Here is a 25,415-nt window from a genome sequence, read left to right on the forward strand (position 1 = left end):
ACCACAGTGTCCATTTCACTAGTACAGGATTTACACAGGCCTTTGTGTTTCCACCGTGTCCAATTCATTAGTTTAGGATTTACACACACCTTTGTGCTACCACCGTATCCACTTCACTTGTACAGGATTTACACACGCCTTCTTGCTGCCATCGTCTCCATTTCACCAGTGCAGGATTCACAGACGCCTTCTTCCTGCCATCGTCTCCATTTCACTAGTACAGGATTTACACACACCTTTGTGCTACCACCGTGTCCATTTCACTAGTACAGGATTTACACACACCTTTGTGCTACCATCGTCTCCATTTCACTAGTACAGGATTTAAACACGCCTTTGTGTTTCCACCGTGTCCAATTCATTAGTTTAGGATTTACACACGCCTTTGTGTTTCCACCGTGTCCACTTCATTAGTTTAGGATTTATACACGCCTTTGTGCTACCACAGTGTCCATTTCACTACTACAGGATTTACACACGCCTTTGTGCTACCACCGTGTCCATTTCACTAGTACAGGATTTACACACGCCTTTGTGCTACCACCGTGTCCATTTCACTTGTACAGGATTTACACACGCCTTTGTGCTACCATCGTGTCCATTTCACTAGTGTGGGGTTTACACATACCTTTGTCGTACCACCGTGTCCATTTCACTGGTACAGGATTTACACACACCTTTGTGCTACCATCGTCTCAATTTCACAAGTACAGGATTTAAACACGCCTTTGTGCTACCATCGTGTCCATTTCACTAAAACAGGATTTACACACGCCTTTGTGCTACCACAGTGTCCATTTCACTACTACAGGATTAACACACGCCTTTGTGCTACCACCGTGTCCATTTCACTGGTACAGGATTTACACACACCTTTGTGCTACCATCGTGTCCATTTCACTAGTGTGGGGTTTACACACGCCTTTGTGCTACCGCCGTCTCCATTTCACTTGTGTAGGATTCACACACGCCTTAGTGCTGCCACAGTTTCCATTTGACAAATAGAAGGATTTGCCCACGTCTTTCTCCTACCAAAGTGTCCATTTCACAAGTACAGGATTCACACACACCTTTGTGCTACCACAGTGTCAATTTTCACTAGTGCAGGATTTACACACGTCTTTGTGCTACCATCGTGTCCATTTCACTAGTGTGGGGTTTACACACACTTTTGTGCTACCACCGTGTCCATTTCACTTGTACAGGATTTACACACATGCCTTCGTGCTACCACAGTGTCCATTTCACTAGTACAGGATTAACACACGCCTTTTTGCTACCACCGTGTCCATTTTACCAGTACAGGATTTACACACACCTTTGTGCTACCACAGTGTCTATTTCACTAGTACAGGATTTACACACGCCTTTGTGCTACTACCGTGTCCACTTCACTTGTACAGGATTTACACACCCCTTCTTGCTGCCATCGTCTCCATTTCACCAGTGCAGGATTCACACACGCCTTTGTGCTTCCACCGTGTCCATTTCACTAGTACAGGATTTACACACACCTTTGTGCTTCCAACGTGTCCATTTCACTAGCGTAGGATTTCCACACACCTTTGGGATACTACCGTTTCAATTTCACTTCTGTAGGATTTACACACGCCTTTGTGCTACCACCGTCTCCATTTCACAGGTGTAGGATTCACACACTCCTTAGTGCTGCCACAGTTTCCATTTGACCAATAGAAGGATTTTCCCACGTCTTTCTCCTACCACAGTGTCATTTCACTAGTACAGGATTTACACACACCTTTGTGCTACCACAGTGTCCATTTCAGTAGTACAGGATTTACACACGCCTTTGTGCTACCACAGTGTCCATTTCACCAGTGCAGGATTTGCACACGCCTTCGTGCTACCACAGTGTCCATTTCACTTGTACAGGATTTACACACATGCCTTCGTGCTGCCACCGTGTCCATTTCACTTGTGTAGGATTTACACACACCTTTGGGCTACCACCGTTTCCATTTAACTTTTGTTGGATTTACACACGCCTTTCTGATACCACCGTGTCCATTTCACCAGTACAGGATTTACACACACCTTTGTGCTACCACCGTGTCCCTTTCACTAGTGCAGGATTTACACACACCTTTGTTCTACCAGTGTCCATTTCACTAGTACAGGATTTACACACGCCTTTTTGCTACCGCCTTGTCCATTTCACTTGTGGAGGAATGGCAAGCAGAGTGAATCTCATACAGGTCATCTATCACAACCAGATAAAATAGATCCAGGAAATGTTTGACAGAAGGTCGTCAGTTCCATGTCAATTAGGAAAAGTGACATCTATGTTTAGCCAAACATGTATGAAGATATACTTATTGCCAAGCAGACAGGCATGGTGGAGGTGACAGACCACACCAGCTTGAACATCTTCACGGGCCCAGGATAGGAAGGAAGGAGTGAGCGAATTGGGGTTAACGCTGCTTTGAACTGTATTTCAGTTATATCACGGCGTGTCAGCTTAATGTTGGAGGTAAGCTCGAAGTGGTGCATGTCTCAGACGGGTTTTTTCCCACTTTGGAGAACCCAATAGCATGAGTATGGTGCTGACAAACCTTGTACATAATTGGGGCCAATCGGAAGTTTACTTAAAGAAATAAGAAATGATATCAACTGGACTTCTCCAAAAGTATCTATGCTGCAGGGCACGTTTGGCTGTAATGCGCCCCACGGGGTTTGTGTCCAGACACCTTTTTATCAGGGACAGAAGTTGAGTGTCGATTCGCCCGAGAACATCAAAGTCCGGCCCCTTGTCAAAGACATCAGCTTTGATATTTCTATTTGACCCTACAGGGAAAGGAAACTCTCCTGCAATGGCCACATACAGGGTGACGCCCATGCTCCACATGTCGAAGGATCTAATCCACTTATCAGAGGTGACATGGGCGTCTTTTCTGTGGACTTCAGGTGGGGAGAAGGCAGGGGTAGAGAATGTCATTTCTCTATCCTTAGGTGTTTGCTCTGGCGCCAGGCGTATCGCCCCACCGAAGTCAATTATCTTTATATTTCTCCTGGGCCCAATCAGTATGTTTTCTGGCTTGATGTCCCTATGCACGATGTTGTTCTTGTGCAAGTAATTTATACCTGCCAGTATCTTCTTGGCAATCGGTTTCAGGTGCTTTTGTTTCCATTTAACACTGTAATTGGTGATAAAATGTACTATGTCATTTCCTTCAAAGTACTCCAGGATCATAAACATCTTCCCATTGTGCTGGAACAGGTCATATGCTTTGATGATGTTTTCATGATTAATGGATTTCAGAATTTTATATTCATTTTCCCAGGTGCGAACTGTGAAGTTTCCATCAATTGCTGCCCGTAGAGAGACCTTCGCGGCGTAGAGTAGCCCGTTCTTCTTCACCCTGTACACCATCGCAGCCCCACCCGAGTCGATGACATCCTCGAAGTAGTAGCCTTTGATGGTTTGACCAGTGAGTGTTGATGGCTCTGTGGGTGCAAATGGATTGGGAACAGCAAAGGTGGGCCTTCTGGGATTGGTGGAACCAGCAGGGGCGTCGACAGGCGATCCCCTTGTGTTAGACGTCTTGGCCTTGTCAGATGGCTGGAGACGTTCTCGCCAAAGTTCAGCAGCAGCATTGTGTGGCCCGGGAATGGGAGCATAGAAATGTGCTCGGTAACCTAGATAGGATAAGAATAAATATATCAGCTGGATATTGTACCACGTGGAGTGAGTAAGTATAGTTTTACGCCGCTTACAGAAATATTTCAGCAGTATCAGGGCTGGGGACACCAGGGATGCGCTTCACACATTGTACCCATGTAGGAGCCTCATGTTATACCACGTGGATGAGAGAGAGAGAGAGAAACAGGGAGAGAGAGGAGAGAGAGAGAGAGAGAGAGAGGAGGATGCCATACAATGTGGATGGGGGGGGGGGGGGGGGGACAAGAGTTGATGCCATACCACTTGGGTGGTGACCGCCTCCGTGGTCCAGTGGTGGAGCGTCTTCCCGGAGCGCGGAAGGTCGTTGGTTCCATCCCCGGCCGCGTCATACCAAAAGACGTTAAAAGATGTACTTGTTGTTACAGTCAACCATGCTTGGCGCTCGGTATAAATAGTCTAAAACAAGGACTGGTCGTCTCGGAGTCAGTATACTGTGTCTTATTCTTGTTAAACTGCGGCATGGTATCTCAGTACTATAAAATCGGCATAAGTCCGGACTACTACAAGCAGCCCACGCATACGCACGCACGCACGCACGCACACGCATGCACACGCACACACACACGTGTATGTCGCTATATAAGTGCAATAATCTTGAACGCGACCCACGTTGAACCCCATTTCACTACATCTCACGTGGGTGGTAGTAGGTGAGACAGGTAAATGTCATACCATGTGGATTGTGGAGGGAAAGGCGAATATTGATGTCATTGAATGCTTTTGTCTATACGGGGTTTTTTATATTAAAAGAACATCAAACGCCCAAATTAAGATCTTTAGTGATGTCAGAGAAGCAGATGTTTTCAAAATAATATCACTTGTTTTATTATAAGAGAGTACGTTATCGATCGCCAGCATAATGCTGCTCGCTGGCTTCGTCTATGAGTGGCCAGGATTTGCACTTTCCTCTCACATCAAGCTGACGCACCGTAATATAACTGAAATACTGTTCAAATCGGGGTGAATCCAGCTCACTCACTCCATTAGTGTTCTCCACAGAGTATCAGCTCTACTCGATTGTATGGCCAAAATGGTGGCCTAAATAGGAGATAACCTACTCTGGGTTTTTTTTTAATTTGAGGTCCTCTCACTGTAAATTTGATACTTATTACTTTTAATTTGAAACCGAGCGCTATAGCCTTTTCTGATTTGGCAATTCGCGTTCCGTAATCGTGTTTAAAATTGTTGAATGTATATCACTAAATGAGTTAGTCCTAGAGTTGTTACACCTTTACTTTAGTATGCCAGATCACCTATAAAATCACTCAATATGCTTGAAACATGCACACACATCCATCCCACCATCCCCCTCTGGATCCGCTTGTGGACAAGACATGGGTAACTGCATTGGGGATTGACATAGTCTGATAATTTAATGAATATAATATTCTGAATACCGTACAAAACTATAGCTTTACAAACATTGTGGACTATTGTCACCTCGACTTCGACATTGGCCCTTGCACAAAGCAGCATCCGCTTACGCCGCCTTAAACATTGTGGTAGAGCAGTATGCCGAGAATCGAACCCGGATCTTTGCCATGACGAACATATACATTAACAACAAGGCTACCACACCATCCCCGGCTGCTAAGAACAGAACGGAGCGCAAAAAAAGGAAAACGTAAGCAAGCAACTACATTTCACATCCAGTTCTTTCGACATGTAATTCTTACCGAAGGCCAAGTTCACAGAAGGGTTGGAGAAGGTTTTCATATGAAATAAGCTCGCCATATCTACAGAAACAACTCGTCAGGTAATAAAGACGCCCACTTCTGTCGATGAAAATGACGATCTGTGACGTCACATGTCTATGACGTCAACAATAAAGTACCTTTGTTTTTAGTTCGCGAAATGTGTATTGCGTTGGGTTTTTTAACTTTAAACTGCAATAATCTTGAACGCGACCCACGTTGAACCCCATTTCACTACACCTCACGTCGGTGGTAGAAGGTGAGACAGGTAAATGTCATACCATGTGGATTGTGGAGGGAAAGGCTAATATTGATGTCATTGAATGCTTTTGTCTATAAGGGGTTTTTTTATATTAAAAGAACATCAAACGCCCAAATTAAGATCTTTAGTGATGTCAGAGAAGCAGATGTTTTCAAAATAATATCACTTGTTTTATTATAAGAGAGTTCGTTATCGATCGCCAGCATAATGCTGCTCGCTGGCTTCGTCTACGAATGGCCAGGATTTGCACTTTCCTCTCACATCAAGCTGACGCACCGTTATATAACTGAAATACTGTTAAAATCGGGGTGTATCCAGCTCACTTACTCCATTAGTGTTCTCCACAGAGTATCAGCTCTACTCGATTGTATGGCCAAAATGGTGGCCTAAATAGGAGATAACCTACTCTGGGGTTTTTTTTAATTTGAGGTCCTCTCACTGTAAATTTGATACTTATTACTTTTAATTTGAAACCGAGCGCTATAGCCTTTTCTGATTTGGCAATTCGCGTTCCGTAATCGTGTTTAAAATTGTTGAATGTATATCACTAAATGAGTTAGTCCTAGAGTTGTTACACCTTTACTTTAGTATGCCAGATCACCTATAAAATCACTCAATATGCTTGAAACATGCACACACATCCATCCCACCATCCCCCTCTGGATCCGCTTGTGGACAAGACATGGGTAACTGCATTGGGGATTGACATAGTCTGATAATTTAATGAATATAATATTCTGATCTCATGAATACCGTACAAAACTATAGCTTTACAAACATTGTGGACTATTGTCACCTCGACTTCGACATTGGCCCTTGCACAAAGCAGCATCCGCTTACGCCGCCTTAAACATTGTGGTAGAGCAGTATGCCGAGAATCGAACCCGGATCTTTGCCATGACGAACATATACATTAACAACAAGGCTACCACACCATCCCCGGCTGCTAAGAACAGAACGGGGCGCAAAAAAAGGAAAACGTAAGCAAGTAACTACATTTCACATCCAGTTCTTTCGACACGTAATTCTTACCGAAGGCCAAGTTCACAGAAGGGTTGGAGAAGGTTTTCATATGAAATAAGCTCGCCATATCTACAGAAACAACTCGTCAGGTAATAAAGACGCCCACTTCTGTCGATGAAAATGACGATCTGTGACGTCACATATTTATGACGTCAACAATAAAGTACCTTTGTTTTTAGTTCGCGAAATGTGTATTGCGTTGGGGTTTTTTTTACTTTAAACTGCAATAATCTTGAACGCGACCCACGTTGAACCCCATTTCACTACACCTCACGTCGGTGGTAGAAGGTGAGACAGGTAAATGTCATACCATGTGGATTGTGGAGGGAAAGGCTAATATTGATGTCATTGAGTGCTTTTGTCTATAAGGGGTTTTTTATATTAAAAGAACATCAAACGCCCAAATTAAGATCTTTAGTGATGTCAGAGAAGCAGATGTTTTCAAAATAATATCACTTGTTTTATTATAAGAGAGTACGTTATCGATCGCCAGCATAATGCTGCTCGCTGGCTTCGTCTACGAATGGCCAGGATTTGCACTTTCCTCTCACATCAAGCTGACGCACTGTAATATAACTGAAATACTGTTCAAATCGGGGTGAATCCAGCTCACTCACTCCATTAGTGTTCTCCACAGAGTATCAGCTCTACTCGATTGTATGGCCAAAATGGTGGCCTAAATAGGAGATAACCTACTCTGGGTTTTTGTTTAATTTGAGGTCCTCTCACTGTAAATTTGATACTTATTACTTTTAATTTGAAACCGAGCGCTATAGCCTTTTCTGATTTGGCAATTCGCGTTCCGTAATCGTGTTTAAAATTGTTGAATGTATATCACTAAATGAGTTAGTCCTAGAGTTGTTACACCTTTACTTTAGTATGCCAGATCACCTATAAAATCACTCAATATGCTTGAAACATGCACACACATCCATCCCACCATCCCCCTCTGGATCCGCTTGTGGACAAGACATGGGTAACTGCATTGGGGATTGACATAGTCTGATAATTTAATGAATATAATATTCTGAATACCGTACAAAACTATAGCTTTACAAACATTGTGGACTATTGTCACCTCGACTTCGACATTGGCCCTTGCATAAAGCAGCATCCGCTTACGCCGCCTTAAACATTGTGGTAGAGCAGTATGCCGAGAATCGAACCCGGATCTTTGCCATGACGAACATATACATTAACAACAAGGCTACCACACCATCCCCGGCTGCTAAGAACAGAACGGAGCGCAAAAAAAGGAAAACGTAAGCAAGCAACTACATTTCACATCCAGTTCTTTCGACATGTAATTCTTACCGAAGGCCAAGTTCACAGAAGGGTTGGAGAAGGTTTTCATATGAAATAAGCTCGCCATATCTACAGAAACAACTCGTCAGGTAATAAAGACGCCCACTTCTGTCGATGAAAATGACGATCTGTGACGTCACATGTCTATGACGTCAACAATAAAGTACCTTTGTTTTTAGTTCGCGAAATGTGTATTGCGTTGGGTTTTTTAACTTTAAACTGCAATAATCTTGAACGCGACCCACGTTGAACCCCATTTCACTACACCTCACGTCGGTGGTAGAAGGTGAGACAGGTAAATGTCATACCATGTGGATTGTGGAGGGAAAGGCTAATATTGATGTCATTGAATGCTTTTGTCTATAAGGGGTTTTTTTATATTAAAAGAACATCAAACGCCCAAATTAAGATCTTTAGTGATGTCAGAGAAGCAGATGTTTTCAAAATAATATCACTTGTTTTATTATAAGAGAGTTCGTTATCGATCGCCAGCATAATGCTGCTCGCTGGCTTCGTCTACGAATGGCCAGGATTTGCACTTTCCTCTCACATCAAGCTGACGCACCGTTATATAACTGAAATACTGTTAAAATCGGGGTGTATCCAGCTCACTTACTCCATTAGTGTTCTCCACAGAGTATCAGCTCTACTCGATTGTATGGCCAAAATGGTGGCCTAAATAGGAGATAACCTACTCTGGGGTTTTTTTTAATTTGAGGTCCTCTCACTGTAAATTTGATACTTATTACTTTTAATTTGAAACCGAGCGCTATAGCCTTTTCTGATTTGGCAATTCGCGTTCCGTAATCGTGTTTAAAATTGTTGAATGTATATCACTAAATGAGTTAGTCCTAGAGTTGTTACACCTTTACTTTAGTATGCCAGATCACCTATAAAATCACTCAATATGCTTGAAACATGCACACACATCCATCCCACCATCCCCCTCTGGATCCGCTTGTGGACAAGACATGGGTAACTGCATTGGGGATTGACATAGTCTGATAATTTAATGAATATAATATTCTGAATACCGTACAAAACTATAGCTTTACAAACATTGTGGACTATTGTCACCTCGACTTCGACATTGGCCCTTGCACAAAGCAGCATCCGCTTACGCCGCCTTAAACATTGTGGTAGAGCAGTATGCCGAGAATCGAACCCGGATCTTTGCCATGACGAACATATACATTAACAACAAGGCTACCACACCATCCCCGGCTGCTAAGAACAGAACGGAGCGCAAAAAAAGGAAAACGTAAGCAAGCAACTACATTTCACATCCAGTTCTTTCGACATGTAATTCTTACCGAAGGCCAAGTTCACAGAAGGGTTGGAGAAGGTTTTCATATGAAATAAGCTCGCCATATCTACAGAAACAACTCGTCAGGTAATAAAGACGCCCACTTCTGTCGATGAAAATGACGATCTGTGACGTCACATGTCTATGACGTCAACAATAAAGTACCTTTGTTTTTAGTTCGCGAAATGTGTATTGCGTTGGGGTTTTTTTTACTTTAAACTGCAATAATCTTGAACGCGACCCACGTTGAACCCCATTTCACTACACCTCACGTCGGTGGTAGAAGGTGAGACAGGTAAATGTCATACCATGTGGATTGTGGAGGGAAAGGCTAATATTGATGTCATTGAGTGCTTTTGTCTATAAGGGGTTTTTTATATTAAAAGAACATCAAACGCCCAAATTAAGATCTTTAGTGATGTCAGAGAAGCAGATGTTTTCAAAATAATATCACTTGTTTTATTATAAGAGAGTACGTTATCGATCGCCAGCATAATGCTGCTCGCTGGCTTCGTCTATGAGTGGCCAGGATTTGCACTTTCCTCTCACATCAAGCTGACGCACCGTAATATAACTGAAATACTGTTCAAATCGGGGTGAATCCAGCTCACTCACTCCATTAGTGTTCTCCACAGAGTATCAGCTCTACTCGATTGTATGGCCAAAATGGTGGCCTAAATAGGAGATAACCTACTCTGGGTTTTTTTTTAATTTGAGGTCCTCTCACTGTAAATTTGATACTTATTACTTTTAATTTGAAACCGAGCGCTATAGCCTTTTCTGATTTGGCAATTCGCGTTCCGTAATCGTGTTTAAAATTGTTGAATGTATATCACTAAATGAGTTAGTCCTAGAGTTGTTACACCTTTACTTTAGTATGCCAGATCACCTATAAAATCACTCAATATGCTTGAAACATGCACACACATCCATCCCACCATCCCCCTCTGGATCCGCTTGTGGACAAGACATGGGTAACTGCATTGGGGATTGACATAGTCTGATAATTTAATGAATATAATATTCTGAATACCGTACAAAACTATAGCTTTACAAACATTGTGGACTATTGTCACCTCGACTTCGACATTGGCCCTTGCACAAAGCAGCATCCGCTTACGCCGCCTTAAACATTGTGGTAGAGCAGTATGCCGAGAATCGAACCCGGATCTTTGCCATGACGAACATATACATTAACAACAAGGCTACCACACCATCCCCGGCTGCTAAGAACAGAACGGGGCGCAAAAAAAGGAAAACGTAAGCAAGCAACTACATTTCACATCCAGTTCTTTCGACATGTAATTCTTACCGAAGGCCAAGTTCACAGAAGGGTTGGAGAAGGTTTTCATATGAAATAAGCTCGCCATATCTACAGAAACAACTCGTCAGGTAATAAAGACGCCCACTTCTGTCGATGAAAATGACGATCTGTGACGTCACATGTTTATGACGTCAACAATAAAGTACCTTTGTTTTTAGTTCGCGAAATGTGTATTGCGTTGGGTTTTTTAACTTTAAACTGAAACATTCAAAAGTGTTTTTGGTCATATTGATAATCGCTATACATGTACCATAAACAGACCGCGATCAATTTCAGATGTCAAATTGTCGTGCAGTAAACGGCGAGACATCTGATTGGCTACTCCATGGAGATGACCTGGGATCACTTGTTGTTTATACAGTTTAATCATTTCCGCTTTTCGTATTTTTGTCAATGATACCCATGTTGTTTAAGCCAGGATTTTTTTATGAAAGTTGTAAATATACTACTTATCTTGAAATCGGCCGTTGTGAACAATCCCTCTCGTAGAAATGCCTGTCACATCCGTACGCCAACAGCTAATGTGTTTAGGGGCGGTAGGGGAAGCCTAGTGGTTAAAGCTTTCGCTCGTCACTCCGAAAACCCATACTCACTCACTCGTGTGTTTAGCCAACTTGGTAAAGCAACGCCTACTGTCACCGCCGAGAGGTCTTTCAGTGTCATGAGGAGAGTGAACAGTTTGACTCTGGGCATTGGCATTGCTACACGTATTCAAGGTATTGTAGTCAGATAAACTTCAAAATGAGGATTCTTCGATCTGTTCTGAGATATCATAATTGTATTGACAATATTGAACTTCCGACTTCTTTTCACAATTAAGAGATTATTGCAATAATTAATTTGTTTCACAATGTTTATTGTAATAGTTACGCATTCACCTAAACAACCCACCCATGACCTTTGTGGGTCCGCGTTATGATGTTTGTTGCTGAGGACCAATTCTAACTCGGAATCCCAATTGTGATGGAATGTATGAACTAACGTTCCATAATACTGTACAGTTTGTATTTTTTAGTTTTAATTTTAATTTAACCCGTCAACACCAGCGACATCCATTCCTAACTGCAAGTGAAAATGCTCGACAGACCATAGGAACACATAATCGACACATTAGCCGGGACACTGTGATCCGACGTCTCCGTTCCAACAACCTCAGATGTCGCCGACCAGCACGTCGTCCTGTTCTCCAACCACGGCATCGACAAGCACGACTCAGTGGGCACAGGGTCATCGCAGTTGGCGTCATCGTGTGTGGAGGCGTGTCATCTTCTCTGATGAAAGTCGCTTTTGTGTCTCCCATGCAGACGGAGAAGTCAGAATTTGGCCGCTTCGAGGTGATCGTTTCGCTGAAAGAAACGTTGTGGAAAGGGATCCATGGGGTGGACCCAGCGTCATGATATGGGCAGGGGTTGGAGTTATGCGAGACTTGGACCCATGTGCTTCCTGAATGTTGGTCAAGGTCGGGGACACGGCGTCACTGCTCAGCGATATATCGACCAAGTGATCAGACCCCACGTTGTTCCATTTTTTGCACAACATCAACAACCCATTTTCCAGCAGGACAACGCTCGTCCCAATGTTGCCAGAGCTACCATGACTTTTCTGCAACAACACAACATCCGTGTTCTACCGTGCCAAGCCCTCAGCCCTGATCTGAACCCCATCGAACACTTGTGGGATGAGGTTCAAAGGCGTCTGCACAATGTGCGCCCAGTCCCTACAACTGCCGATGAACTACGCACAGCTGCTCTGGATGTGTGCAGGAGGATCCCTAGGGCCTTCACAAATCGTCTGATCCGCTCAATGTACAGGAGATGTGTGGCAGTGATCAATGCTAATGGTGGTCACACCAGGTATTGACTGACACTTTGGGTATTGACCCGAAACTGTGTAAGCCCTTAACATTTGAAAAACACAATTATGTCATCTGCCTTTCAATCAATTAAACTGTCTTCAGTCAAAAAAATTTCAATCTTGCCCTATTAGTATTTCTTGTCTTTACTGTTGAAAATAAATAACATGTACACTGAAACTTTGACTTGCGTTTCTTCTGCGTGTGAGTATATTATTAGTTGTTGACAGATGTCAGAGCATGATGGTGCTTTCATGTTACCAATAACATCTGAGGTTCTGAGATCTTTCTAAAACCTTTTTATAGCTGTGACGATGTTGAGTAATGTGTCAAGTGACAAATAATTGTGCATATAAACTCAGGTACTATAACCTGAGAAATACGCGATTATGTGGTTGCGTAAATAAAATGTAAAATCATGTTGAAATATATGTGACTGTTTGATGTTTATCAGATCATTGTCACAGTTTAACATCTGTCGACATGCTGCCACGTCAATGAATGAAACGGTTTCTTTATGTGTCCTTTTTAAGCGAAAAGCCGTCAGACACAATTTGACGAACCCAGATTGAACCTCTTTGTTGAAGTCAAGGGCAGGTAACTCCCAACTGGCACGCACGCGAGCACCTGTTTACCGTTTCTCCAATGTCAATGTTTATTACGGTTATGTGTATCATTCGTCTGTAACTCACTTTCCATCACGAGGATCAAAATAACTACATCTTGGACGAATAGATCTGTATATTAAGCGCATATATCACAACCGATGTTTCATTAAAAGAGAGGACAGAGTATATTCAGTGCATTTTCAATGTTTCCAACAAGATCTCCTGTGTCAGATGTCCAGAACTATGTCGGCAACTAATGTCTTTCAGAGGCTGAGAAATGCTTCGAGACGTCGTTTCATCAGACTTGGTGCTCCGTTTCTGGTATGATGTTACAGATATAGTACAATAATACACCGTAATAAACCAAGGAAAAAATAACATATATGTCCAAGGTTAACATGCAGTTACAACTGTAGATGATTCTCAAGTATTTGGTAAAATTGTTTATTTTAGTTAACATTATCAATATACATGTAGTTGCAACACCAGTCAATATAGACATGTATTTTGTATGAGTTTAACTTTAAATGTGATACTATCCATGGGCGGATACAGCTTTTTTAAAAAGGGGTGGGGGGTGGGTTGGTGCACGATTAAGATCTATTTATTGTCTTTGGTGGTAATTTATACAGAAATAAAGATTTTTTTCGAAATAAAAAGGGGGTGCACACACACACAACCCCCCCCCCCCCCCCCCCTCTGTATCCGCCCATGCCATCTGTTTTAAATATATCAAACAGTATTTCTTTGTAAACCCCAATTCGTGTAAATTGTAACATTGATGTCCACAGACAAACACTACATACCCCATTTCCTCGGTTAAACTGTGGCTTTGATTAAATGCCATGTAGTGTCTGAAAAAGATATTATTCTGGGTGTTTAATTGAGGATATATGGTACAACACGATTTATCTAGAATATGAAAAGTATGTCATGTGTCAACCATAATCATATACATACAATGTAAAAACTATGGGTCTATGGCTTTAAGTAAAAGCAGATATAATACATGATTGATTGGTTAAGACTAACTTAAAGTTTTTACTTTTTTTAGCTACTCATCGTTGGCGGATCATTTGGGTTGGAAAAGTTCACAGTGATTAGATATCAATTCCGAAAGGGGAAAAAGGTATTGTACATGTAATTTCTTTCATAGTTATTTCGACCGCCTCCGTGGTCTAGTGGTAGAGCGTCCACCTGGAGAGCAGAAGGTCCGGGGTTCGATCCCCAGCCGGGTCATACCAGAAGACGTTAAAAAATGGTACTTGTTGTTACCCTGTCTGGCGCACGGTATTAAGGGGCTAAAACAAGGACTGGTCAGCTTGGAGTCAGTCAAGTAGCAAACTAGTACTACTACTTTGCAGTCCAGGGTCAGTGGGGTAGCCTTGTGGTTAAAGTGCTACTCGTCTAGCTGAAGGTTTTGCTTCAACTCCCCACATGGGTACATGGGTACAATGTGTGAAGATCATTTCTGGTGTCATCCCACAGTGATATTGCAGAAGTATTGCTAAATGTGGCGTAAAACCAAACTCACTCACTCACCTTGCAGTACAGATAACTAACCTAAATTGAGTTTGTAGCTAGGTTTTGTTCCACAAGGCAATCTTCTCACGAAAGTATCATATACAGTAAACTACGGTTATAACGAACTCAAAGGGACTACTATTTTTAGTTCGTTATAACCGTAGTTCGTTATAAGCATATATACAGCATAACTACAGCAAATAGTCGGGACTAAAAAGTTAGTTCGTTATATCCGTCAGTTCGTTATAAGCGTGTTCGTTATAACCGTAGTTTACTGTAGTTAGTTGTAAGAGGCACTTGGCTCAAGCCAACTGACAGTCCTCGCAAGTTTGATTCTAGTCGTTCAAACAACACTTTGTCTTCTAATGCAAATTTTGGAATGTATGTCCATCTAACTCTTATTGAGGATCCTAATTACATAGAGATGCCTCTGTTGAACAATGGCAACAATAGCAACAAAGTCTAGAGCTGGCCTGACCATGGAGCATAGTCTGTCTTTAATGCATGGCACTCAGACTGATCTGTTAATGCAGCCCAGGCTTTCTCTTCTTTGTTGAACTCCTATCTATTTGAACATACAAATATATTCCATTATTTCAAAATGGGATAAATATTAATAAAGATATTAATGTAGATGGAAATGTTCGACTAAATAAATGATACTGAAAGCTAGACAGATTTACAAGGCAACTTCGAGTAGTTTCAGCTATTTCAAGCACTGAAATGTTTCTACTGTATACTGTAAGCATTCTATACTGACAATAATAAATGTGTATTTACCCTTGCATTGTGACCTGTTCAAGGCAATTAGTATGATCTGAAAGCTTACAATTACCATCCATACACATTTACAATGGTCTGTTTTTCAGCTAACAGAAGAGGAAGCTGCAAAACATGGTTTAAATTTGAAGGAAACAAAAGGCACAGAAGCCATTGAAAAAGCTTATGAGGTAAATATGAGGGTTATAGTCAAAAGAGCCACACATCAAAAGGACCACAAACACATTGGTCAAAACGCCAACACAAAAAAGTAAAAAAGTGTACACTAAAGTCAAAAGGGGCACACTAAAGTCAAAAGGCGCACACTAAAGTCAAAAGGGGCACACTAAAGTCAAAAGGGGCACACTAAAGTCAAAAGGGGCACACTCAAGTCAACAGTGGCACACTAAAGTCAAAAGGGGCACACTAAAGTCAAAAGGAGCTCACTAAAGTCAAAAGGCGCACACTAAAGTCAAAAGGCACACACTAAAGTCAAAAGGGACACACTAAAGTCAAAAGGGGCACACTAAAGTCAAAAGGGGCACACTTAAGTCAAAAGGGGCACACTTAAGTCAAAAGGGCACACTAAAGTCAAAAGGGACACACTAAAGTCAAAAGGCGCACACTAAAGTCAAAAGGCGCACACTAAAGTCAAAAGGAGCACACTAAAGTCAAAAGGCGCACACTAAAGTCAAAAGGGGCATATTAAAGTCAAAAGGCGCACACTAAAGTCAAAAGGCGCACACTAAAGTCAAAAGGCGCACACTAAAGTCAAAAGGGGCACACTAAAGTCAAAAGGCGCACACTAAAGTCAAAAGGGGCATATTAAAGTCAAAAGGCGCACACTAAAGTCAAAAGGCGCACACTAAAGTCAAAAAGGCACACACTAAAGTCAAAAGGGGCACACTAAAGTCAAAAGGCGCACACTAAAGTCAAAAGGGGCACACTAAAGTCAAAAGGCGCACACTAAAGTCAAAAGGCGCACACTTAAGTCAAAAGGGGCACACTAAAGTCAAAAGGGGCACACTAAAGTCAAAAGGGGCACACTAAAGTCAAAAGGTGCACACTAAAGTCAAAAGGGGCACATTAAAGTCAAAAGGCGCACACTAAAGTCAAAAGGCGCACACTAAAGTCAAAAAGGCACACACTAAAGTCAAAAGGGGCACACTAAAGTCAAAAGGTGCACACTAAAGTCAAAAGGGGCACATTAAAGTCAAAAGGCGCACACTAAAGTCAAAAGGCGCACACTAAAGTCAAAAGGGGCACACTAAAGTCAAAAGGCGCACACTAAAGTCAAAAGGGGCACACTAAAGTCAAAAGGCGCACACTAAAGTCAAAAGGGGCACACTAAAGTCAAAAGGGGCACACTAAAGTCAAAAGGCGCACACTAAAGTCAAAAGGGGCACACTAAAGTCAAAAGGGGCACACTCAAGTCAAAAGGGGCACACTAAAGTCAAAAGGGGCACACTAAAGTCAAAAGGCGCACACTAAAGTCAAAAGGGGCACACTAAAGTCAAAAGGGGCACACTCAAGTCAAAAGGCACACACTAAAGTCAAAAGGGGCACACTAAAGTCAAAAGGCGCACACTAAAGTCAAAAGGGGCACACTAAAGTCAAAAGGCGCACACTAAAGTCAAAAGGGGCACACTAAAGTCAAAAGGGACACACCAAAGTCAAAAGGGGCACACTAAAGTCAAAAGGCGCACACTAAAGTCAAAAGGCGCACACTAAAGTCAAAAGGGACACACCAAAGTCAAAAGGCACACACTAAAGTCAAAAGGCACACACTAAAGTCAAAAGGCGCACACTAAAGTCAAAAGGCACACACTAAAGTCAAAAGGCTCACACTAAAGTCAAAAGGGGCTCTAAACCAAAAGTGGTGACATTATTATTAATATAAAAATTAGTGTGATCAGGCTGAAACCTGTGTGTAAACGATAATGATCACACAACAATCTTCACATGGCAATTGTGGACAATCTACGGAAAAATTAGAATATATCACATCTCCTAAACTGCTTTACCAAATATGTTGAGCCTTCATATGAATCTTTGTTACCATATAATAAAAAGGATAATATTATACTGAGATAATTATGTCCTCTCACATCAACCATACCACACAGCCACAGTTATGTTACTTAACGGCTTAAGATTTCACTTCATAAACTACTGAAAACAAGTTAGAGAGCACTCCTAATTGGCAGGTTGCGTGTTGCAGTACCCACCAGCTTTGACAGTTTAACTATGGCAATATGAAAGATTTGTGTGTTCTTTAACTTGTTTTGAGTGGTATATTACATGTATAACATTCGGCTCACTTTGAATATACACAGCGTTTTGGCACTGTTTTTTTAATTTTTGTTAACAGAAACTGCAGAGGGATGACTTGGACAACTGGCAGAATGTCCGTGGTCCACGTCCATGGGAAGATTCCAAGACAGTTCAAGATCTTCAAAGACAGAACAAAGTTAACTAATTCAAGGGGACATAACTGACATTGTGAAGTGATTTGAAACGAATGGTGTGTGATGTAATTTTGTTATAGGTCATGTAACTACCAAGAAATCAATAAAGGAGATTCCTTTGTGTGTGTATATTGCTCATACACTGATGTCACCTTCACTTGATGAATCTTCCGATACTTCATGACGCATGTATTAGGTAAAAAAAATAATAATTGGAAACAAGTGGTTCCGAGGATGCATGGGCAAGGTCTTTCAAAAGGAGTCATATGGGCAGATTCATATTAGCAGCCTTGACGTTTTCTTGGTTAGAAATGTTCCTTTTCTTTATGTTGGCGACAAAATGCTTTCATGGAGGCAGATTTACTGATGCATCAGGGCCTAAGAACTGAGATGAAACGAACAAGATTCAAGTTGAGCCAATTCATTTACATCAGAGACCATGAACCGTCTGTATATGGTCTCCAGCTGTGCAGACTAGGGATGGGATGTTACACATGAACTACCCGGGTATCTAACTCCTAAAAGCCAACCCTACCTAGGTAGCTGCTCCAGGTCTCAAGAGTTTGGTACAAAAAATGTACGATTGGAAATTGTCTTAACTATGCCCAGGCTAAAAACATTTACATACACATATATAAAACGAACTGATCATGCATACACTGAAGTTGACTGAGGCTTTAATCTTTAAAAGTCAGAAGGGATGCAGACATTAGCGACTTGTAGTGTAACCATGGAGTTTATTGTTATTGTCATTAAACAATATAGCATGTGACTAACAACGGGTCGGGTACTCCTGTGCGTAACCGGGTCCTACTCAGTACCTGTCCCAGCTTTAGAAGAGACAACAAAATCGGTGTACAATGTTCATCTTTGTTTATTTTCAATATATAACTTCACTTAAAATATATATTGCACTTCGTTTTGTCACAAAAGGGTGATGACATGCAAGTCAACACACAAATCTTGGGTATTGTAAAGCTGTCAAAAACAAACCAGCAAACACAGCCATCTTATATAAATAACATGCATTCTTCAAAATATATAGGATTTACATTGTATTTTGTAAAAAGGAGATAAACTTAATGTTTTGTAGTTTGAGGATTTGATACCTCTATTTATGTATATTTTAGAGGTATCAAATATCCAAATAGGTCTCAAACCTTCAAATAAATAGGGCGCGGTCGGGTAGCCTAGTGGTTAAGGCGTTCACTCGTCACGCTGAAGACCCGGGTTCGATTCCCGACATGGGTACATTTCTGGTGTCCCTTGCCGTGATATTGCTGGAATAGCTAAAAGCGGCGTTAAGCCATACTCACTCACTCACAAAAATAAATAGTATGTTTACCTTTGTGACAAGAAAAGAACTCTTAAATGTTTGTATTGTTAATAAGTGATGTTGCCTTCAATTATTTTATGTACATAAACTATGTTTATGCATCAGGACACATGGCATTAGAAATATAGGACACAGCTCTGCTGTAAGCACCAAGTAAGCCACCCTAGTGTAGATGAGGTTATTCTAATGTGACCTCACTGATGATGGAAGTCTTTTTTTGCATTTGCATTCACACATTTGATGGCACTTGACTGCACTTTGACTGCTCTCCAAACATCAGGAAGATCCCACATTCAAGGGGACAAAGCAGAAACAACTAAAAACCTTATCTGGGGATTCAACTACGGAAGTGAAGACAAACATCAAAGTCCGAAACAAGTGGATGAAAAGAAGATGGTAAACCCAGCATTATTGACCTTGCTTGATACAAAGAATATAAAAATCATACTACCGTGAAATCTGATAAATAAAGGGCCTAAAATAAGTCAACAAACACTTTCTGGAAAAATGTTTAACAACCTATATTTCTCAATATAGAGTATAAGTGCTTTATTTTTTAACTAGTTCACTAATAACACCTACTCAACATTCCTTTCACATTAAAATAAAACACTTAAACACTCGTTTACGGACATAATGTACGGTAATTTCCAATGAATTGGGTTCTAAAGTTCTTTGGGCTTAAGTTAATTGGCAGTACTTTCAAGCTGATTCAAATCAGTAATGACTTTGGTGGTTTGTAATCTCAAATTTTATCATGTGTTCATTCTAACAGTTAATGATTACCCAATTTAGACGGAGACAATGTCTCTGTTTTATATTACAAATTATAAGATCAAGACCTAGATTAGAAATGGGCACTATCCCAATCATACTAACCCTGTAGTGAGTGAGTTGTCTTTAACACACTCTATTCCAGTTATAACACAGCGTGTCAGCCTAATGAAGGAGGAAAGCCCGAAGAGATGCAGGTCTCAGATGCTTACCACTTTGGTGAAACTCTAGAGCATAAGTTTATCATCACCAAATGTCCAAGGCATAACAAAGAAATCAGGAACAGGGTCACATGCAAAATACACAAAATGTCTCAGTTTTCGTCTGGAATCCTCAGCAGAGTAATCGGCACATCATCATCTCGCCTTTGAAACAGCATCTCACCTTCAAATTGAATCAGATGTTGTTTACGAGCACGCATCAACATACCCACAAGTTTATTGGAGATTCTAGTGTAAGCTTCAAATAATGGCCCAAAAGTAATTATATATGTTCCATCATCTTGTCTGCAGCCAATCTCAGCAATCACATGACACAGCTCCACTATCTCTCCGCTGATCAGATTCCCAGCCTGACGACCTCTCCTCTCTGTAGACGACCCTGCGACGGGTACACCATAGTTCACATCATCTTTGCTGAGGGCTGATCGATGGGATGCACCCTCCCATTCTGAGAAGGGGTTTATCATCTGTTTCTCCTGGTGCTCATCTGTACGTTTTTGCCACAAGGCAATCTTTCCTGTCATTCTTTTTGATGCCATGGTAAATGATGGGCGGGTCTCTGCTGTCAGCCACCTATAAAAGTATTAAATAATGACATGCCAAGACAATATCTTTGGGGAAAATTTGCCAGTTTATTCAGAGAATATATTCACATCTTTAATCCAATTTCATCAAAATCATGATCCCTCTTTGCATTAGGATTGGTCTTATTTAATCTCAGCTGGTATGTCATGATTGCTGTAATTTTGCTAAAAGAACTCTTATAAACTCTGGTTTAAATGCTGGAAACATCTAACACAAGTTTCACCTTTCCAACCCATAATGGTCCTCTGAGAAATTCACATTGGGGTGTAACAAAACAGTTCATTGCTAACCTGGTTTGTCCAAATCCAGACACTTCTGGATAATTTGCCAGTATTTGCCACCAAAACTGATGTCTAGTGTGGCATTGTGATGGAGAGTTTCTCAGTCAACAGGAGTTGCATCCCTTCATCAAGGGAGACAATTTATTATTGATTACTTCCCTTTGATTGCAGTTCATTGCTATTAGGTCTCCAATGCTTTGGTCATTACTTGGCATTTGTGAGGTTAGACTTAATAATCGCGCTGAATATTAAAGTTCACTGAATAAGTTAATCATCCTATACACAGAAAAAATTTAAACAATTGATTACTGTGATTTAAATTTTTGTTTTGAAAAGGGATTCAACCACAATTGTTTTGCTGAAAATATATTAGCTCTCCTGATAATGCTGACACTAGCCACATTTTAAAAAAAATAAAGGATATACATTCCATTAAAACACTACCTTCAAATGGAGTGAGTGAGTTTGGTTTAACGCCGCTTTTAACAGTATTCCTGTTATATCACGGCATATCAGCTTAATGTGGGAGGAAAGCCCGAAGTGATGCAGGTCTCAGACTTTTACCACTTTGGTGAAACCCACGAGCACAGGTATGGTGCTGACAAACCTAGAAACATAATCAGGGCGAACCAGGATTCGAACCCACAATCATAGGTTTCTAGCATGCCCAAGGGACACAACTCTGCACAGCGAATCGCGGCGCCTTAGACGACTGGGCCACTGGTGCCCCCCCTTCAAATGGAAAAAATATGAAAAAAAGTCAAGTGTCTTACCATGCCTAATGCCACAATAAATTTTTAGATTTCCAATGTTTTCTTTATACAAAGTGTTCTGTGCAGATGTGATTCACATGGAGCATGAATGTTTAGAAGGATTACATACATAATGTACATGTTTTGCCTTTCATGAAGTTAATTTTCTTCATCTGTCGCAGTGTATGAAATAACTCTCAAAATATTGCTGGTCTAGTGGGCAAGCTAGCCTTTAAAGTGACGAGCTGGTTCAAATTGCACCAGCTTAAAAATGCACCAGTTTATTATTCGTCCCCACAACTTTTGATATGTGTCAGGAAAGTTTGTTCAGTAACATAGCTTGTGATTGGTTAATCTACAAATTACAACCAATCCAAACACGTTTGTTATACACAGTGTCAAAGTGACAACAATAACTCAAACAAGTGTGATAACTCTAAAGTCACAAAATCGATTCATTACAGATTTTACTTTTTATTGTTTTTCATTTTTGATAGTTGATCTACAGGAATGGGAGAACCTTTTTTCTATTTTAATCAGCTGAGGTGTGCATAATAAATCCCCATAAAAATATCAGACCCGTAAGCCTGACCAAAATCTTGCTAGCCACGGGCTAGTGGACAGGCAGCTATTTCGCACACTGATCTGTAGATACTTGGGACAATATTGATGATGTGACCTGGGGTGTTTGGTAGTGTTGGTTGGTTGGTTGGTTTGTTGTTTAACGCCACACTCAGCAATATTCCAGCTATATGACGGCGGTCTGTAAATAATCGAGTCTGGACCAGACAATCCAGTGATTGACATCATGAGCATTGATCCACGCAATTGGGATCGTTGACATGTATCAACCAAGTCAGCGAGCCTGACCACCCGATCCTGTTAGTCGCCTTTTACGACAAGCATAGTCGCCTTTTACGGCAAGCATGGGTTGCTGAAGACCTATTCTACCCCGGAATCTTCACGGGTCTGTTTGGTATTGCAGCAGGTGGGATTGAAAATCGTAAAAATATTTTATATGACCTAATACATTGTAATATGCAGAATTCATTCAACCATCTCTTCATTTTTTGCCTCCTTTTACCCTAATATTTAACTGTCCTTATAATCTGTGCAACAAAAGAGATGGGAATAAACAAACAATAAATCATCAATGTATTCATACTTTATTCATATCAAATCAACAACAAACTTTCAACAAAGATACAAATGCATGAGATGCAGGTAGTCGAGGTCTCTTGATACATCCTCATCTGTCTCACAGTAATGCTGAACTGTAGAAGGCTTTCATCAGGAACAGTATTTGAGCATAAACAAAACTACCATTCACTGAGGATTTTCTAGCATCCATAAAATGAAAATAGAGGATAGGTTGTATACAGGATACATCCAAACGTGCTGCATTGATGATGATGATAATACCATAACATTTTCAGCTTTTTTGCATGTTGAAGAAAGAAGAATTTGAATGGCATGCAAAAATGTGAATAAGTCCATATAAATATTTCCACAACCAATGTTTGAAAACATTGAAATAGTTTTCTAAATTCCAATATGTTTTTATGATATATATATATGTGCCATATCAAATTATCAATTGAGTGAACTTTAATAAAATAACTAACCATGCTACCAACTGATTGAGGTACAAAACAGAAAATTGTATTTAGACAATTCAATATACCGTATTCGACGTAAGAAGCGTCCTGCTCTAATAAGCGCCCACGGCGATATTTGTTAATATATTGGCTAGTGAACAATCTCATTTAGCATCCCTTCCAATTGATTAATGTACACAAGACTTATTTATTTGTGTATAATACGCACTCGTATGTTATATGCACCCATAATTATGGGAAATTAAATTCTGGAAAATATATCTGTCGTATATAAACATTTCAGGCTGTCAGCATAAACCACGAAATTTATGATCTTTCAACTCAAAATAATATTCTAGTAAGAGCCCCCTATTCCTAATTTTGAGAGCGCCCTGGGCGCTTATTACGTTGAATACGGTACATGATATATGTCTGGTTCTGTATCAATACATGAGTTCCTTGTTGCATGGCGCACAAATATCGGCATCCAACAAATACTGGAGAGTACCTCTTCCTTATGTTTGCAATGATGCAATCTATGTGAATAATGTCAGAATGCTTTCACTAATTCACACATTCATTGAGGCCTATGTACAGTTGTCTTCAAGACAACGCTATTTTGACTGACTCTTGAACATTTTCCTCAGTTTCTTGCCGCTATATCGGAACGATTTCATGAGTCCAGCCGTAAACACACTCTTGACACTCTGAAACACACTTGACCACCACACAATATTGGAAATTATCTTCCCCACGTGCTCATCACAGTATCTGTCGTGAGCGAAGACCCTCAACACCTCCTCCAGGTCTGGTGAGCTGCCTCCATGTGATCTCATTTCTACAAGATGAGCCTGAACATTCTTCGGAAGCAGGCTGAGATGATGGTATTGGGAGATGTAGTTTGGGTATTGTTCAAAATTGCCTTTAGATTTGTGCCAGTAGATGTGTTCTTCGTTGTCAAGAATAGTCTCGTACAACCTCCGGAAATATTCAATGTTTGGTTTCACTATGTTCATTATTTTCTTCTTGTCTTCTCCAAGGGTCATGCGAAAATCTCCCTTATAGGAAAGTCCAGTGATGGCAACATAAAGATCTTCCTCCGTAAAGAATTCTGGGAGCATGAGAAGTGCTGCGTGAACAGCACTCTGAAGATTGATTTGCATCGCTGAGAGCAGATTTGTGCTTTGGGGTATTATGAGAAGCTTGACTGGTTTATGGAGGCGTCCACTGACATACAGTGTATCCCAGTCAAGGAGATCAGTTATGAGACGATCAGTGCTGATAACACCATATTTGATCAGTCTTTCTTCAAAGGGAACAAGAGTATTGAAATAAATACCAGCACTAAATTTATCCTGTACTCTTGTGACATGTTTTGGTCCAAAGAACTTGAGGAAGGAATAATGCTTTGGATTCATTCTTATATTCTGTCTATGCCATAACAAGGGATCGTCCACAACGAAAATGAAATCCAACATGTTCTTTGACATGTCTACATGTCCTTCTTGTTGATAGACACCTGAGCCATAAGCTAGCGCCATCTGAATATCGTCAGGAAAGGTGGAGAGAACTCTCTGATAAAGTGATGACACAAGGCTCTTTTCAACCAAAGAAGAGCACATCCGTTTCACTATGATCTGGGACACGAGTCCCATTTTAAATTTTAAAAACATGGTGCAGCAGATTAGCCTGGCTAAACACAAGTCTCAACAGCAATGTGATCTGTAACTTCAATTATACTGTCTTCATAAAATTCTAAAATTGACACAACTACTTATTTCTGGGGTTTTTCTTCTTCTTTTTCAAACACGCCCACACCAGAAACTGATGTTGTCCTTAACATGTCAAGCTGCTTTTGGGCTTTTCTCATTGCATATTCTATTTGAATGATGTCAGTCTTTTGCATTTGAGCACCTTTCTTGAACTGTTCCTGAACGTATGACCGGAGTCCTGGTTTATCCTTTGCCTCTCTGAGGAAGTGGCGGTAAAGACTGAGTACTTGAAGCTGTAGCTTGCTGTGGCGAGGCATTGCAAGCTCAACGA

General features: G+C 40.9%; 4 protein-coding genes across 4 annotated transcripts; 1 reads left to right on the plus strand and 3 right to left on the minus strand.

Moving 5' to 3' along the window:
- Positions 1–1,429: 1,429 nt before the first annotated feature.
- Positions 1,430–5,530, minus strand: LOC124134906 (probable spindle assembly checkpoint kinase homolog). The gene is made up of 2 exons (XM_046500001.2): positions 5,377–5,530; positions 1,430–3,657 (listed from the first exon to the last, which is right to left on the minus strand). Exons 1-2 carry the CDS (start codon positions 5,432–5,434, stop codon positions 2,603–2,605), a joined length of 1,113 nt encoding a protein of 370 aa, XP_046355957.1. The 5' UTR covers positions 5,435–5,530; the 3' UTR covers positions 1,430–2,602.
- Positions 5,531–13,068: 7,538 nt separating this feature from the next.
- Positions 13,069–17,965, plus strand: LOC124134811 (cytochrome c oxidase assembly protein COX16 homolog, mitochondrial-like). Its single transcript, XM_046499857.2, has 4 exons — positions 13,069–13,395; positions 14,129–14,203; positions 15,468–15,548; positions 17,729–17,965. The coding sequence occupies exons 1-4, from the start codon at positions 13,306–13,308 to the stop codon at positions 17,834–17,836; spliced, it is 354 nt and encodes a 117-aa protein (XP_046355813.2). The 5' UTR covers positions 13,069–13,305; the 3' UTR covers positions 17,837–17,965.
- Positions 17,966–20,248: 2,283 nt separating this feature from the next.
- Positions 20,249–20,695, minus strand: LOC124134769 (actin-binding Rho-activating protein-like). The gene has a single exon (XM_046499806.2). The coding sequence runs from the start codon at positions 20,693–20,695 to the stop codon at positions 20,249–20,251; it is 447 nt and encodes a 148-aa protein (XP_046355762.2).
- A 2,985-nt stretch (positions 20,696–23,680) lies between these two features.
- LOC124134814 (phosphatidate cytidylyltransferase, mitochondrial-like) lies at positions 23,681–25,075 on the minus strand. Its single transcript, XM_046499860.2, has one exon. The coding sequence runs from the start codon at positions 25,043–25,045 to the stop codon at positions 23,987–23,989; it is 1,059 nt and encodes a 352-aa protein (XP_046355816.2). The 5' UTR covers positions 25,046–25,075; the 3' UTR covers positions 23,681–23,986.
- Between the last annotated feature and the right edge of the window lie 340 nt (positions 25,076–25,415).

Source organism: Haliotis rufescens, unplaced genomic scaffold (genome assembly GCF_023055435.1).
Source record: "Haliotis rufescens isolate VD_foot unplaced genomic scaffold, xgHalRufe1.0.p SCAF_3, whole genome shotgun sequence".
NCBI classification, from domain to species: domain Eukaryota; kingdom Metazoa; phylum Mollusca; class Gastropoda; order Lepetellida; family Haliotidae; genus Haliotis; species Haliotis rufescens.

Excerpts from the sequence above, each read along its gene's own strand:
- LOC124134906 (XM_046500001.2), bottom strand. The coding sequence starts at position 5,434 with ATGGCGAGCTTATTTCATATGAAAACCTTCTCCAACCCTTCTGTGAAC. Across the intron at positions 3,658-5,376 it reads TTCTGTGAACTTGGCCTTCG|GTTACCGAGCACATTTCTAT; the intron begins GTAAGAATTACA and ends TATCCTATCTAG.
- LOC124134769 (XM_046499806.2), bottom strand. The coding sequence starts at position 20,695 with ATGGCATCAAAAAGAATGACAGGAAAGATTGCCTTGTGGCAAAAACGT.
- LOC124134811 (XM_046499857.2), top strand. The coding sequence starts at position 13,306 with ATGTCCAGAACTATGTCGGCAACTAATGTCTTTCAGAGGCTGAGAAAT. Across the intron at positions 14,204-15,467 it reads AATTCCGAAAGGGGAAAAAG|CTAACAGAAGAGGAAGCTGC; the intron begins GTATTGTACATG and ends TCTGTTTTTCAG. Across the intron at positions 15,549-17,728 it reads CCATTGAAAAAGCTTATGAG|AAACTGCAGAGGGATGACTT; the intron begins GTAAATATGAGG and ends TTTTGTTAACAG.
- LOC124134814 (XM_046499860.2), bottom strand. The coding sequence starts at position 25,045 with ATGTTTTTAAAATTTAAAATGGGACTCGTGTCCCAGATCATAGTGAAA.